Below are 16,403 nucleotides of genomic sequence, written 5' to 3' on the forward strand. Positions count from 1 at the left end.
AAATTGATTTTCGCTATGTACAATCAAACAAATTATTATTGTGTCCTTGTCTCCCAATTTAAGGAGTTTTGATTGAGATCATATCACCATATTAGGATGAAAAATAGTTTTTTGCATCCAAAATTTATGATTAGAACTATATCTAGAAATTTGATTTGTGTAAATCATATAATTATAATTTATAACCACTTGACATAGTTCAGTGTAAGCATCGGGTTCCTTGTGAAGTACAAAACTCGGGTTTGAATCTTAGTAATGTCCAAAATCGAATCAAAATCAGCTTTTGACTGGAGGGGGCGCCCATGTGCGCGATTCGCCCGGTTACAGATCTCGACGCTCGGGAGCTCTTATCACCCAGGAGTTTTACTCGTTAGTGGAGACCGTATACTTGTAATATATTTTATGGGTTAACCGCATTTTTAGACACATTTAAAATTATAAATGATAGTAAAAGTGATGGTTTAACCAGTCATGTCTTCGGATTGGTCTGGATTTCCTCTAGGGCAGCGGGTTATGCAACTGCGGGGAATAATCGCGTGAGTGGTTTAATCCCCTAGATGATCTCAAACTGTTGTCAAAATGTATGTGAACACACGGACATAAAATATAATTAGATCTCCAAATTGAAAAGCAAACAACGCCTAAAAGTGATGGTTTAATATAACAATTTGTATACTTCAGCTAATATTTCTTAAATTGAATGTTATACTGCATAATAATAGTAACATTCTAAAATGATAATTGAACATATAATAAGTAGTTTATGCTGATACTATTTTTTAGAATCCACCGGATTGCTACCCCCTCCCTGATTGACACAATTCATATACTGTTGCAGCTAGCAATCTGTGTAAACATTTAACTGTGTTGTAGTAGTTTAAATGTATCAACTCAACATACATAAAACACATGCTTACATAGATAAAGAGAAACAAACTATCACCTCAGTGTTCTAAAAAGATCAAAAAGAGATCACTGTTAAAGTACTGACATCATGTTTTGAGTTGATCCATGCATCTTATTCATACGGGATTTGAATATAAGCGGCATCAGAAACAAACGGGACATCAGCATACATCCCAGTAAGACAACACCGAATACACTCCAGGACTGTAAAAAGGAAAGCAAACGCGAAAGCCGTCCAAAAATGCATCCCGGCCTTACCCCAATACCAGGCACTCGGCAACCATCGCCACACGGTTCCTGTAACCTGAAGAGCAATTTCTAGTAGCATCCCTGTCACAACATGAAATCTAAAAAAGTGGGGCCACTCTTTTCGTCTAACAACCGCCAGGTAAGCAACAATGAAGTAGGCAATTAAAAACCAACTTGGCAGACCACCAAGAGCACTTAAGAAAGGGTACGTTAGGAACTCGAAATCTTCTAAGAACGGGTGGAGGTGATACGCAGTTTCTGCATACATCCATGTTTCGTGTAGTGGCATTAGGTATGGTAAGCATGCTAAAGTTCTCCAATACCATCTTGGTTTTTTCTCCATGGGAGGAAACTTGTAGCTAAATGCACCGGCATCTTTTGATGCTCGTGGAGAGACAATAGAGTGACGTTTTCGAGACAATTTGGTTGGTGTTTTGGGTGTCAAATGACCTAGATGCCCGTATAATGGAGATGATGAAGCAGAGAGACACATAAGTGCAGCTCCTGCAATTAAAAATATGAATAAACTGTAAGAAACTTGCATCAAGCTAAACCATAAAGATGGCAACATGTCCAATCGGGTAATGGTCTAAATGGGTAAATTACTAAATTTTAGTACACATCAGGTCATGCCAGCACGCAAACACTTGTTGATTTCTTTTCAGAAGATTAACAGATAATTAAAGTTTGGAATATGTTAAGAACTCTAGTATTGTGATTATTTAATTTTAAAATGAATATTTTAGAAGCTTTTATGCATTGTAAATTAAGTTTAGAAGACTATTGCCAGATTTAAACTTCTCTCTATTATAGATTTAGAGCTAAACTTTTAAATGCATCTTTTTAACCATTAAGAGTCAAAATCGCAATCTCTGCCTAAAACAATATACAGAATTTTCTAAGTATGTTTCCAGAGTCAAATATCCCAGCTAAAACTATTCAAGGAGCAGATACATTTGGCACAGAAGTTGTGAAAGCAGAGTAAGTTTGGATAAACTTATTTAAAATGGGGGAAATCAACTCAATGATAATTACAATTTATCTGTGCAAAAGTTCTGTTTCTCCGTCGATATCAGCCATTTTCAGGACTTTTACAGATACAATTTATCTGTCCACAACAATTAAGAATTATAATTAATAAAGATTCCCTTTTATGCTATGGAAGTGGACTGTTCATGGGCTCTCCTAAAACAGTAGAAGTGTGAACAGTGTTTTCATTAACCACCTTTTCGATGTTTATTTTACAGAAAAAAAAAATTAATAATGCTTTCACCACTATGACAATCTATGATTTGGAGCTTCTAGATTGGTGCACATAACAAATGCATGAACACTAAGTTAATGCACTCCTATAGTAAACTCTCGTGTTAGACGCAATTTCGACTTCCAGAGGGAGAACACTATGTAATAAACCGCCAAAGACTTGTGTAAGGTAGAAAAGAGAGAAGCTGACAAATAGAGAGCGAATGCTGAATACCTTAGTCAGAAAACCTTATTTAACTAAAGGTATTTCAAGAAATGTGATTTGACTTTTAAAAACAAGTATTCTAAAAGACAAATCGTCTTTCAATTAGACGTTTCACGACAAAACATGTGTATACCCCCAAGCCCTTTCCTTAAACATATTTCATATGTTAAGCGGTCCAAGAACAATTAGAGCTTTTTCCCATGGTTACAGGTTTTCCATCATTCCTAATTCAGATGCATCACCATTAAAACTTTAATAAGCATCTTAAAATGCTTTAAGGTCTTAAAACCCTCATGAAATGGCACAGAGGCATCTTAAAATGCTTTAAGGTCTTAAAACCCTCATGAAATGGCACAGAGTCTGTTTATGGTTGTCCTATAAATCTGTAGTTCTTCACAAGTAGCAGCTAGTACTTATTTCAAATTTTAGAACATTTAAACCTGACAAGATACATCGACGTATCTCTCCATGTATCTGTTATCCGTGTGCAGTATAATATTGATTTAGACATCCAAAACACGTACCGAGATAAACAAGTAGATTTCTTTATGGTGCAATATGAATTATAAACATTGAATTGTTTAAATGCAACATTGTTCAAACAAGTAGCTTGAGACTAGACAAACCTTGAAAAGAGACACATTTCGGTTTCTGATAAGATTTCAAAGAGCTGCTAACCCTCGAAATTGGGAGAGACTGAGAACGAGAAACACATTCAGACATTGACCTCAATGGCTTGGCCTTGTAGTTCACCAACTGCCCCCCATATATGGAGTAGCCATTTAAAATCATAGTTAGGTCCAAACCTACACAACATACACATAATAAAGTACCATTACTGGAAAATCAAAAATATTCAAAATCATAAATTTATATTGCATAAAGAATGCAATATTCTGATAAAAAAAATCTAGCTGTAGTTTTATGAAAAGACACGAACAAGTGATTTTTTAGGGCACCAAAATAGAAATTTCTACACAAAATTGATTCAATTTAACATTGTATATCTTAGTACTACATCATCAGCTTACCGTTGGCCAAACGAGACCTAAAATTTCAGGATATATATGAGTAGAAAATAAGAATTTCACAGTGTATTTAGAGAGTACAAATTATTTTAGGAAATTCAGATAATTCGATATTAGTATTGATGAACATTCGATGCATTGGATATAGAAAATTAAACCTAAAATTAACATTATTTAATACAGTAGAGGTAATATAAATGAGCGTATTTCTCACCGACGAGCGATGGCGATTGCGTATGACGGTGGATTTGTCTCCGGGAACTGCAGAGGTGAGGGTTTTACATACAGCAGCAGATAATGTTATCGACAGGGGCCTTTTTCTCACTAGTACCAGAGTAGGTAAACCTTATATAATTTAAGAGTTTATAACATAACTTTAGTGACTTATTATTTGCATACTTTTATGGGTGATGATATGTACACAATTTAAAATTGTTATGTACACAACCATGATGTTTTACAGTATTGTACAGTACAACACTGTAAAACATAAAAGTTGTGTACATAACAATTTTTATTTGTGTACATATCACTTCCCTACTTTTATTGTTAGAACAAGGATGAGAGAAAGAAAGAAAGACAGAAAATAAGGAGTAATGGAGTATATTATATTTTTGATACTCACATCTCATTTACATTCATAAGTTGCATATTTATAATACTTAAGATTTACTGTATAAAATCTAGCACGAGATCTTCATTCAATTTTGTCTCCTAAATATTGGATTCTTATGGAAGTTGTTATTCACCACTTTTGACATTTTAATATCATAACACTCCCCCTTGGATGACAATTTTATTATAGAGCAACTAGTACTGTCTCGTTAAAAACCTTGCTATAGAAAACCCAGTGGAAAAAACTTTAGCTAAGGGAAAAAGAGTGCAGTATAGAGTTGACTCCTCCTCAAGTAGACATCGCTGAGTCGTCACATCTTTTGAACTTGCCTCATGCCAATATTGTGAACGTGTGTTATGAAAACAGCGGTTGACAGTGCTTTGGTATAAAGATCAGCAGAGTTGTTGATTGAACGTATCTCATTTTAATCTGGTTGTCTTTTACGAGATCTTGAGTATATGAGAAGAATCTGACGTTTTCATCTGAAACTATATCATCTGAATCTTTTATGTACAAGTTTAGCCCCTGTGATTTGTCTACAGCCTCCTTCATGGTTGGCTCAAACCGTTGTTTCAATTCCTATTCTCTTTCAGTCCTTTTCTGAGCCTTACCAACATACCATTATTTTCCATCAAACTTATGACCGTTAAGACCGTCTATGGCTTTAGCGCCTCGTCAACATTTATGTTTTGTTCTGTCACTTTTGATACTCTTCTTTCATTTGTATTATGCAAGCTGCATTATCTTCATATATAGTTGTTGGTGAAGATAGTTGTTAGTCTTTTATAGCGTTCTAGTCCACAATAATCAATAATGATTTGTGTCATTGATCTCAACCAAACACATTTTCGAGTAGTTTCATATAATGCAATCACTTCGTCATGATTTGATGATGTTGCAACAAGTGTTTGTTTTAAGAACGCCATGATTTTGTGGTACCTCCATTTAGGAATACATACCGAGTTTGAGATTTATCTTTATGAGGATTTGATGAATGACCTGCATATACATAATCAACCAAATCTTGTTTTGAAGCGTTAGAAAATAATTTTAAATCAGCAGTTCCTCAAGGGTATCAAAATATCTGCTTGATCCCATTTCAATGTATTTTTGTAGGAGCAGAGCTGAACCTTGTCAACAAATTAACTGCAAAAGAAATGTCAGGTCTTGTACAATTTGTAAAATACATAATAGCCCCAATTGCACTAAGATATGGAACTTCTGATCCGTTAAGATCTTTATGATCTTCACAGTGATGAAATGAATCGGTGTCAATATTGAGTGATCTAACAACCAATGGTTTTGTCTTTAAAAATATTTTAAAATCTTTTCGGTATAAGTTGTTTGATGTACAAGTAAACCATTAGGCATATGCTCAATTTGCAATCCAAGGCAATACTGATCTCTTTATTTGTTCATATGATGTTATGATCATTGACATAAACAACTTACATATCAGGACATTGTTTTCTTAATAAGAAAACATGTGCAAATAAGATTATTTATATACCATTTTTCTTATCAAGTAGTCATTTAATCGATTATACCACATGTCCCGATTGTATCAACCCATATAAAAATCTTTGTGATTTAATGAAATACATTTCCTTGGGTTTTGAATTAGATGCTTCTTATACTTTAAACCCTTCATGGATATTCATGTATATATCACTATCAAGTGATTCATTTAAATAAGTAGTAATAACATCCATGAGATGCATTTCTAAATTTTTAGAAACTGCCAGGCTGATTAAGTATCTAAAAGTAATTGCATCCATTACATAAGGATAAGTTTTCCTCATAATTCATTTCTGGTCTTTGTGGGCAACCTTGATTTACAAGTCTAGTTTTGCCTTGTATCTTCATTTACACATTTCTTTTTCAGATAAAAAATTCATTTGTATCCCATACGTTTCACATCTTTAAAAGTGATAATGATTGATCCGAAAACTTTTCTTTTATTGAGCTATTCTAATTCAGCTCGTATTGCTCCTTTTCATTGAGCTCAATCATGTCTATTTTGATATTCAATGACAGATTTTGATTCCAGATCATCATCTTTATTCATGATGTCATTGTAACATTATATGAAAATATCTCATCAAAATTTTTCATTTCATTTCGGTTCCATAATATTGCATAATTTATTGCAATTTATGTATTTTCATTTATCAATATCCTCTGCAGAAGGAATATTGATTTGTGGTTCTTCTTAAACACTTTCTTTTACCTCATTATCAGCTGATTTTCCTTTTCTAGGATTTTTATCTTTAGAACCAATTAGTCTTCCACGTTTCAGACGTGGCAAAGACTCATGAGTGACATTATTTCCAGCTTTTGGAATTTCAATTCGAGCTGGAGCATTTCCTGCTATTATATATGATTTAGTCACTCTTTTTGTATCTTTAAATGCATAAAGTAATTAATTTGCAAGTTCTTGCATATGCATTATTTTTGAACTTTCGTTTCGCATTCTTTTGTGCGAGTTCTATATACCTTAATTGATGTTCACATCATGAAGCATCTTTTTCTTTATTTTTCATTTCTCCCCCTAATATAGGGAACAATATTTCATTAAAGTGACAATCAGCAAAACGTGCTTTAAAAACATCACCCGTCATGGGTTCAATATATCTTATGATTAAAGATATTTCATATCCAACATATATTTTCATCCTTCTTTGAGGACTCATTTTAATGTGTTGTGGTAGTGCGATAGGAACATAAACCGCACAACCAAATGTTCTAAGGTGGGAAATATTTGGCTGATGGCCAAAAGCAAGTTGTAAGGGAGAATATGTATGACTTGCACTTGGGCTAATGCGAATTAATGATGCAGCATGTAAAATTGCATGACCCCATACAGATACGGGGAGTTTTGTTCTCATTATCAATGGTCTAGCTATTAACTGCAATCGTTTGATTAGTGATTTGGCTAAACCATTTTGTGTGTGCACATGGGTAACAGGATGTTCAACAACAATCCCAATAGACATGCAAAAAATCATTAAATGCTTGAGATGTAAACTCACCAGCATTATCTAATCTCACCCTTTTAATAGTATAATCAGGGAAATGTGCCCTCAATTTAATAATTTGAGCAAGAAACTTTGCAAATGCCATATTACGATTTGATAACACACAAACATGAGACCATCCGCTAGATGCGTCTATTAGAATCATGAAATATCAAAATGGTCCACATGATGGATGAATTGGTCCATATATATAACCTTGAATTCTTTCAAGAAACATTGGTGATTCTTTCTCAATATTCTTTTCATTAATCACCATATGTGTTTTTCATTAATCACCATATGTGCTTTTTCATTAATCACCATATGCGCTTTTCATCATATATTCTTTTCACCATATGCGCTTTTAATCATATGCGCTGCGCTTTTAATCATATGCGCTTTTAATCATATGCGCTGCGCTTTTAATTATATGCACTGCGCTTTTCATCATATGCGCTTTTCATCATATGCACTTTTTATCATATGCGCTTTTAATCATATGCACTGCGTTTTTCATCATATGCGCTTTTAATCATATGCGCTTTTAATCATATGCACTGCGCTTTTCATCATATGCGCTTTTCGGTGCTACATAGGTATTTCTCATTTCTAGTTATCATTGACTGATAATCATATCCATTATGATATATATCAGAGAAACTTAACAAATTTATCTTTGATTTGGGAGAAAACAAAGCATTGTTTATCAGAAAATTCGTACCATTTGGTAATATCAAATTTTGCCTTTTCCGCTCCTTATATCAAGTTTGCAAGACCTGATATAGTGTTTATAATCCCTTCATTTGATTTAAATCAATGAAATATTTCTTAGATTTAATCATAGTGTGTATGTTACCACTATGTGTAATACATAGGTTTTTACCATTTAATTGATGTTGTACTTCAGCAGGATTCATACTAAAAATTCAAATAAGGTAAGCAAATAATGAGTTATATTTCAGCAAGATAATCAAATTATATTACCTGCAAACAAGTTACAATCTAAAGTACATAAAAGATAACACTTAATAAACATATGCATTATGGTCTAAAACTATTTATTTATGAGTGATGCATAACAAGCTAGGAATCTTAGAAAATTCAAACCATTCAAGTCTCAAGGTAGCTCAGGGTTTATTTAATAAAGATTTTTCAACAGATTCACTCTCGTTTTCTTTTCTTTTGGGACTTATTTGTAGAGATAAACAAGATGTTCATGTATTCAAGAAATACTAGACTGATGATCCACGTTACCAGATCATTAATAAGAATCTCTGTGTAACACCCCGTTTTCCCCGTATATGATTTATAGGTGTATGGTGTACGTACGATAGGCGTATGAAGGGTTTGGTACATGTTCGGGTGTTAAAGTCTTGTGTATGAGACAAGGAGTCAGATCACGCCTTGTGTCGCGGCGCGACAAAGAGGCCGCGGCGCGGCAAACAACTGAAATCTGGATCAGAAGTTGGACAAAAAGGGATCCCAGAACTAGTCAAATGTCGCGGCGCGACAACTTAGGCCACGGCGCGGCATACTGGGCAAACTGGTGCCGGATCCTTGTAAATTTAAATGAAGTTCAAGGGCATTTTGGTCTTTTCACGTTTGAGCCAGATTTGAGGCTTTAACCTCATCCACCCATTTCATTTCCTTTTTCATTTTTCTTCCATTTATTCTCTCAAAACATAAATCCTCTTTGGATTCAAGTGAAGATTTGGGGTTCAAGACTTGTGATTCGATCTTTGGCGTAGTTGGAAAGTGTGTTCTCCTCGTTCTTAGCTACACGGTGATACTAGTGGTAAGCTCTAACTCCGAAATTCATTTTCGTGTTCATCATTCAAGTTTAGGGCTTTTGATTGTATGATTCATAGGTGAAACCCATTTAGTTGTTAATTGGAGATTAACACCAATATTCGGGTTTATTGTTGTTATTGGCGGGTTTCGGGTTTGGTGTGCAAGTTTATGCTTGTAAGACTTGCAATGGGTGTAATCACTAGTATTTAGTGATTATTGAGGTGTTGGAAGAGATTAGGTTTCTTTTGGTTGACTAATTTTGACTAGAGTCAAAATTAGGGTTTTGGTGATGATTATGACCCGATTGTGAATTAATAAGGTTTATAGACTTAAAATGGATTAAGTTGAAGTATTAAACCGAGTTAAACATGTTTTGGTGTCAAAACTTGTAAATGGTGAGATTTTGACTTAATGGGTCAAAAATTGGGGTTTTGGTGTCAAAATGGGTAAGACATGTAGTGACCCGAACTTTTCCATGTTTATATATATTAATTGAGATTGATATTTACATGATTAAATGTTTCCAACATGTTAAGCAATCAAACTTGTTAAGACTTGATTAATTGAAATAGGTTTCATATAGACAATTGACCACCCAAGTTGACCGGTGATTCACGAACGTTAAAACTTGTAAAAACTATATGATGACATATATATGGTTATATATATAGTTAACAAGATATTATGATAAGTAAACATATCATTAAGTATATTAACAATGAACTACATATGTAAAAACAAGACTACTAACTTAATGATTTTGAAACGAGACATATATGTAACGATTATCGTTGTAACTACATTTAATGTATATATATCATATTAAGAGATATTCGTACATCATAATATCATGATAATATAATAATTTAAAATCTCTTTTGATATTATAAACATTGGGTTAACAACATTTAACAAGATCGTTAACCTAAAGGTTTCAAAACAACATTTACATGTAACGACTAACGATGACTTAACGACTCAGTTAAAATGTATATACATGTAGTGTTTTAATATGTATTCATACACTTTTGAAAGACTTCAAGACACTTATCAAAATACTTCTACTTAACAAAAATGCTTACAATTACATCCTCGTTCAGTTTCATCAACAATTCTACTCGTATGCACCCGTATTCGTACTCGTACAATACACAGCTTTTAGATGTATGTACTATTGGTATATACACTCCAATGATCAGCTCTTAGCAGCCCATGTGAGTCACCTAACACATGTGGGAACCATCATTTGGCAACTAGCATGAAATATCTCATAAAATTACAAAAATATGAGTAATCATTCATGACTTATTTACATGAAAACAAAATTACATATCCTTTATATCTAATCCATACACCAACGACCAAAAACACCTACAAACACTTTCATTCTTCAATTTTCTTCATCTAATTGATCTCTCTCAAGTTCTATCTTCAAGTTCTAAGTGTTCTTCATATATTTTACAAGTTCTAGTTACATAAAATCAAGAATACTTTCAAGTTTGCTAGCTCACTTCCAATCTTGTAAGGTGATCATCCAACCTCAAGAAATCTTTGTTTCTTACAGTAGGTTATCATTCTAATACAAGGTAATAATCATATTCAAACTTTGGTTCAATTTCTATAACTATAACAATCTTATTTCAAGTGATGATCTTACTTGAACTTGTTTTCGTGTCATGATTCTGCTTCAAGAACTTCGAGCCATCCAAGGATCCGTTGAAGCTAGATCAATTTTTCTATTTTCCAGTAGGTTTATCCAAGGAACTTAAGGTAGTAATGATGTTCATAACATCATTCGATTCATACATATAAAGCTATCTTATTCGAAGGTTTAAACTTGTAATCACTAGAACATAGTTTAGTTACTTCTAAACTTGTTCGCAAACAAAAGTTAATCCTTCTAACTTGACTTTTAAAATCAACTAAACACATGTTCTATATCTATATGATATGCTAACTTAATGATTTAAAACCTGAAAACACGAAAAACACCGTAAAACCGGATTTACGCCGTCGTAGTAACACCGCGGGCTGTTTTGGGTTAGTTAATTAAAAATTATGATAAACTTTGATTTAAAAGTTGTTATTCTGAGAAAATGATTTTTATTATGAACATGAAACTATATCCAAAAATTATGGTTAAACTCAAAGTGGAAGTATGTTTTCTAAAATGGTCATCTAGACGTCGTTCTTTCGACTGAAATGACTACCTTTACAAAAACGACTTGTAACTTATTTTTCCGACTATAAACCTATACTTTTCTGTTTAGATTCATAAAATAGAGTTCAATATGAAACCATGGCAATTTGATTCACTCAAAACGGATTTAAAATGAAGAAGTTATGGGTAAAACAAGATTGGATAATTTTTCTCATTTTAGCTACGTGAAAATTGATAACAAATCTATTCCAACCATAACTTAATCAACTTGTATTGTATATTATGTAATCTTGAGATACCATAGACACGTATACAATGTTTCGACCTATCATGTCGACACATCTATATATATTTCGGAACAACCATAGACACTCTATATGTGAATGTTGGAGTTAGCTATACAGGGTTGAGGTTGATTCCAAAATATATATAGTTTGAGTTGTGATCAATACTGAGATACGTATACACTGGGTCGTGGATTGATTCAAGATAATATTTATCAATTTATTTCTGTACATCTAACTGTGGACAACTAGTTGTAGGTTACTAACGAGGACAGCTGACTTAATAAACTTAAAACATCAAAATATATTAAAAGTGTTGTAAATATATTTTGAACATACTTTGATATATATGTATATATTGTTATAGGTTCGTGAATCAACCAGTGGCCAAGTCTTACTTCCCGACGAAGTAAAAATCTGTGAAAGTGAGTTATAGTCCCACTTTTAAAATCTAATATTTTTGGGATGAGAATACATGCAGGTTTTATAAATGATTTACAAAATAGACACAAGTACGTGAAACTACATTCTATGGTTGAATTATCAAAATCGAATATGCCTCTTTTTATTAAGTCTGGTAATCTAAGAATTAGGGAACAGACACCCTAATTGACGCGAATCCTAAAGATAGATCTATTGGGCCTAACAAGCCCCATCCAAAGTACCGGATGCTTTAGTACTTCGAAATTTATATCATATCCGAAGGGTGTCCCGGAATGATGGGGATATTCTTATATATGCATCTTGTTAATGTCGGTTACCAGGTGTTCACCATATGAATGATTTTTATCTCTATGTATGGGATGTGTATTGAAATATGAAATCTTGTGGTCTATTATTATGATTTGATATATATAGGTTAAACCTATAACTCACCAACATTTTTGTTGACGTTTTAAGCATGTTTATTCTCAGGTGATTATTAAGAGCTTCCACTGTCGCATACTTAAATAAGGACGACATTCGGAGTCCATGCTTGTATGATATTGTGTAAAAACTGCATTCAAGAAACTTATTTTGTTGTAACATATTTGTATTGTAAATCATTATGTAATGGTCGTGTGTAAACAGGATATTTTAGATTATCATTATTTGATAATCTACGTAAAGCTTTTTAAACCTTTATTGATGAAATAAAGGTTATGGTTTGTTTTAAAATGAATGCAGTCTTTGAAAAACGTCTCATATAGAGGTCAAAACCTCGCAACGAAATCAATTAATATGGAACGTTTTTAATCAATAAGAACGGGACATTTCAGTTGGTATCAGAGCGTTGGTCTTAGAGAACCAGAAAATTTGCATTAGTGTGTCTTATCGAGTTTGTTAGGATGCATTAGTGAGTCTGGACTTCGACCGTGTTTTCTTTAAAAATGATTGCTTAACATTTTTGTTGGAAACTATATATTTTTAACATATGAATATTATGTGATATATTAATCTCTTAACGTGTTTGATATTATGTGATAGATGTCTACCTCTAGAACAAGTCCCATTGACTCACCTAATAATAATGAAGAGTTAAATGTAAATTGGAATGATTCGTGGACTGATTCACAAGTTCCCGAAGAGGAACCGGAAGAGGAGTCGGAACCGGAAGAAGAATCAGAACCGGAAGAAGAATCGGAACCGGAAGAAGAAATAGAACCGGTGGGGGAAATAATAAAACGGTTAAGTAAAAGAGAATCCTCAACCAACCGACCAAGGTTAATTATGGTCAATGGTGTTTCCGCCAAGGAAGCAAAATATTGGGAGGATTACCAATTCTCCGATGAATCGGATTCCGACGAGAATTCCGATGATGTTATAGAAATTACCCCAACTGAATTTAAAAAGGCAAAAGAAAATAATAAGGGAAAGGGCATAAAAATAGAGAAATCTAATTCCAACCCCGATGAACTTTATATGTATCGTCAACCCCCGAAGTCCTTAAGTTGTAACAATGACCCGGGAACCTCTAAACCACCAGGTTTTTCTAAACCAATGTGGATAACGATGGCTCGTATTAGGGGAACATCATATATCCCTAGAAACTTGGCAAAACGAAACAAAACCGAAGAAGAAGAAACAAGCGAGTCGGAATAAGATAGTTGTATTCGTGTGGTGTAATATATGTAATATAGTGTGCTTATGCTTTATGATATATGTAAAAATTGCTTGTATTAATAAGTAATTTTTTTTGAATCTAACTCTTGTCTATTTTACAGTATAAAAACACAAAATGGATAGACAACCCAATATTTTAAGAGACCTACCCGGAGACATGATTGATGAAATCTTGTCTAGAGTCGGTCAGAATTCTTCGGCACAACTATTTAAGGCGAGATCAGTTTGTAAGACATTCGAAGAATGTTCCAAGAATGTCTTGGTTTATAAGACACTTTCGTTTGAAAGATGGGGGATATCACATTGGGAAACCCATAAGTTACGATGTGTTTACTTTGACGCATATATTGCGGGGAACCCAAATGCTATTTTACGCAACGGGTTAAGAAATTATTTGGACTCAATATATCCGAATATTGGACTTCGTGATTTAGAAAAAGCGGCTAACATGCAACATAAAGAAGCATGTTATGCTTACGGATTAGTAATGTTTGCTTCTCACCAAAGTGAGAACAAGAACATCGGGCTACAACTATTAAACAAAACGCTCCCACAAGTGACGGAGTCGGTAATTGGAGTAAGAAATGAGGTTTTTAGATTGTTACGGGACTGTTGGACATTACGTAACCCTCGTCCCTTTGACGACGTTACAACACGCTGTCTTATCAACGGCCATAACGGTTATGTTCCACAAGACCAAGGATGGGAAGTAGTCCTAGTAAAACCAGAATGCATGACTTGTTTCTGGACGTATGAATTACGTGTCTTTATTGCCTTTGCTGAACGACTTGTGTACTAGCTAGAATTATCTTCACAACTATCTTGTATCAAAGTTATTGTGTGCTATATTTCATGCTTTATGTAAAATAAGCGGTATTGTAAGTTTGTAAAATATTGTATAAAAGTTTGAACGCGAAATATTATTATAATCAGTTTTTCATATAGAATTGTAGTAGTTGAATTGTATATTAGCTACTAAGTATGAACTTAACGGGTAGGTACTACCCGAATTTAAACTTATAAAACGCTAATATGAAGAAAAAGCTTTTATAAATGAGTTCATATTATGCTACGAAATACTATTAACTACTCTTAATATTCTGTATGATTAACTTGTTCCATTTGACTATTTTGAAGGAAATGGCACCGACTACTCGACACACCGTGAATATGAATGAAGAGGAATTCCGTACTTTTCTAGCTTCAAACATAGCCGCAGTACAGGCTGCGCTACATACCAACAATAACCTTGGATCTAGCAGTACAGGAAATCGTGTAGGATGCACCTACAAAGAATTCACTGCCTGCAAACCTTTGGAATTTGATGGAACCGAAGGACCGATCGGATTGAAACGGTGGACCGAGAAGGTCGAATCGGTGTTTGCCATAAGTAAGTGTACTGAAGAGGACAAAGTGAAGTACGCTACGCATACCTTCACAGGTTCTGCGTTAACATGGTGGAATACCTATCTAGAGCAAGTGGGACAAGATGATGCGTACGCACTACCGTGGTCAGCATTCAAGCACTTGATGAACGAGAAGTACCGTCCCAGAACCGAGGTCAATAAGCTCAAGACAGAACTTAGAGGGTTACGAACCCAAGGATTTGATATTACCACGTATGAAAGACGATTCACAGAATTGTGCCTATTGTGTCCGGGAGCATTCGAAGATGAGGAAGAGAAGATCGACGCGTTTGTGAAAGGATTACCGGAAAGAATCCAAGAAGATATAAGTTCACACGAGCCCGCCTCCATACAACAGGCATGTAGAATGGCTCACAAACTAGTGAACCAGATTGAAGAAAGAATTAAAGAACAGACTACTGAAGAGGCCAATGTGAAGCAAGTCAAAAGAAAGTGGGAGGAAAACGGTGATAAGAATCACCAATACAACAACAACAGCAATTACAACAATAATCGCAACAATTATCCCAACAATCGCAACATCAATCGCAACTACAACAAACGGCCCAACAACAACAACAACAACAACAGCAACTACAACAATCATCCCAACAACAATAATAACCGCAACAACAACAACAATCAGAAGCAGCTATGCCAAAGGTGTGAAAAGTATCACTCGGGGTTCTGCACCAAATTTTGCAACAAGTGTAAAAGAAATGGTCATAGCGCGGCGAAGTGTGAGGTCTACGGACCAGGGGTTAATAGAACGAAAGGAACAAATGGTGTCGGAACGAGTAATGGCGGAGCAAGTAGTGTCGGAGCAAGTTATGCCAATGTAGTTTGTTATAAATGTGAAAAACCGGGCCACATTATTAGAAATTGCCCGAACCAGGAGAACACGAATGGACAAGGCCGTGGAAGAGTTTTCAATATTAATGCGGCAGAGGCACAGGAAGACCCGGAGCTTGTTACGGGTACGTTTCTTATTGACAATAAATCTGCTTACGTTTTATTTGATTCGGGTGCGGATAGAAGCTATATGAGTAGAGATTTTTGTGCTAAATTAAGTTGTCCATTGACGCCTTTGGATAGTAAATTTTTACTCGAATTAGCAAATGGTAAATTAATTTCAGCAGATAATATATGTCGGAATCGAGAAATTAAACTGGTTAGCGAAACATTTAAGATTGATTTGATACCAGTAGAGTTAGGGAGTTTTGATGTGATAATCGGTATGGACTGGTTTAAAGAAGTGAAAGCAGAGATCGTTTGTTACCAAAATGCAATTCGCATTATACGAGAAAAAGGAAAACCCTTAATGGTGTACGGAGAAAAGGGCAACACGAAGCTACATCTTATTAGTAATTTGAA

General features: G+C 34.3%; 1 protein-coding gene across 1 annotated transcript; it reads right to left on the reverse strand.

Moving 5' to 3' along the window:
• Positions 1 to 899: 899 nt before the first annotated feature.
• LOC139844898 (protein TIC 20-I, chloroplastic-like) lies at positions 900 to 3,875 on the reverse strand. The gene is made up of 3 exons (XM_071835122.1): positions 3,866 to 3,875; positions 3,250 to 3,429; positions 900 to 1,659 (listed from the first exon to the last, which is right to left on the reverse strand). Exons 2-3 carry the CDS (start codon positions 3,413 to 3,415, stop codon positions 1,019 to 1,021), a joined length of 807 nt encoding a protein of 268 aa, XP_071691223.1. The 5' UTR covers positions 3,416 to 3,429; positions 3,866 to 3,875; the 3' UTR covers positions 900 to 1,018.
• Positions 3,876 to 16,403: the final 12,528 nt, after the last annotated feature.

The sequence above is a fragment of the Rutidosis leptorrhynchoides genome, chromosome 4, assembly GCF_046630445.1.
Source record: "Rutidosis leptorrhynchoides isolate AG116_Rl617_1_P2 chromosome 4, CSIRO_AGI_Rlap_v1, whole genome shotgun sequence".
Lineage (NCBI taxonomy): Eukaryota > Viridiplantae > Streptophyta > Magnoliopsida > Asterales > Asteraceae > Rutidosis > Rutidosis leptorrhynchoides.

Excerpts from the sequence above, each read along its gene's own strand:
- LOC139844898 (XM_071835122.1), bottom strand. The coding sequence starts at position 3,415 with ATGATTTTAAATGGCTACTCCATATATGGGGGGCAGTTGGTGAACTAC. Across the intron at positions 1,660-3,249 it reads GAAATGTGTCTCTTTTCAAG|GAGCTGCACTTATGTGTCTC; the intron begins GTTTGTCTAGTC and ends TTTTAATTGCAG.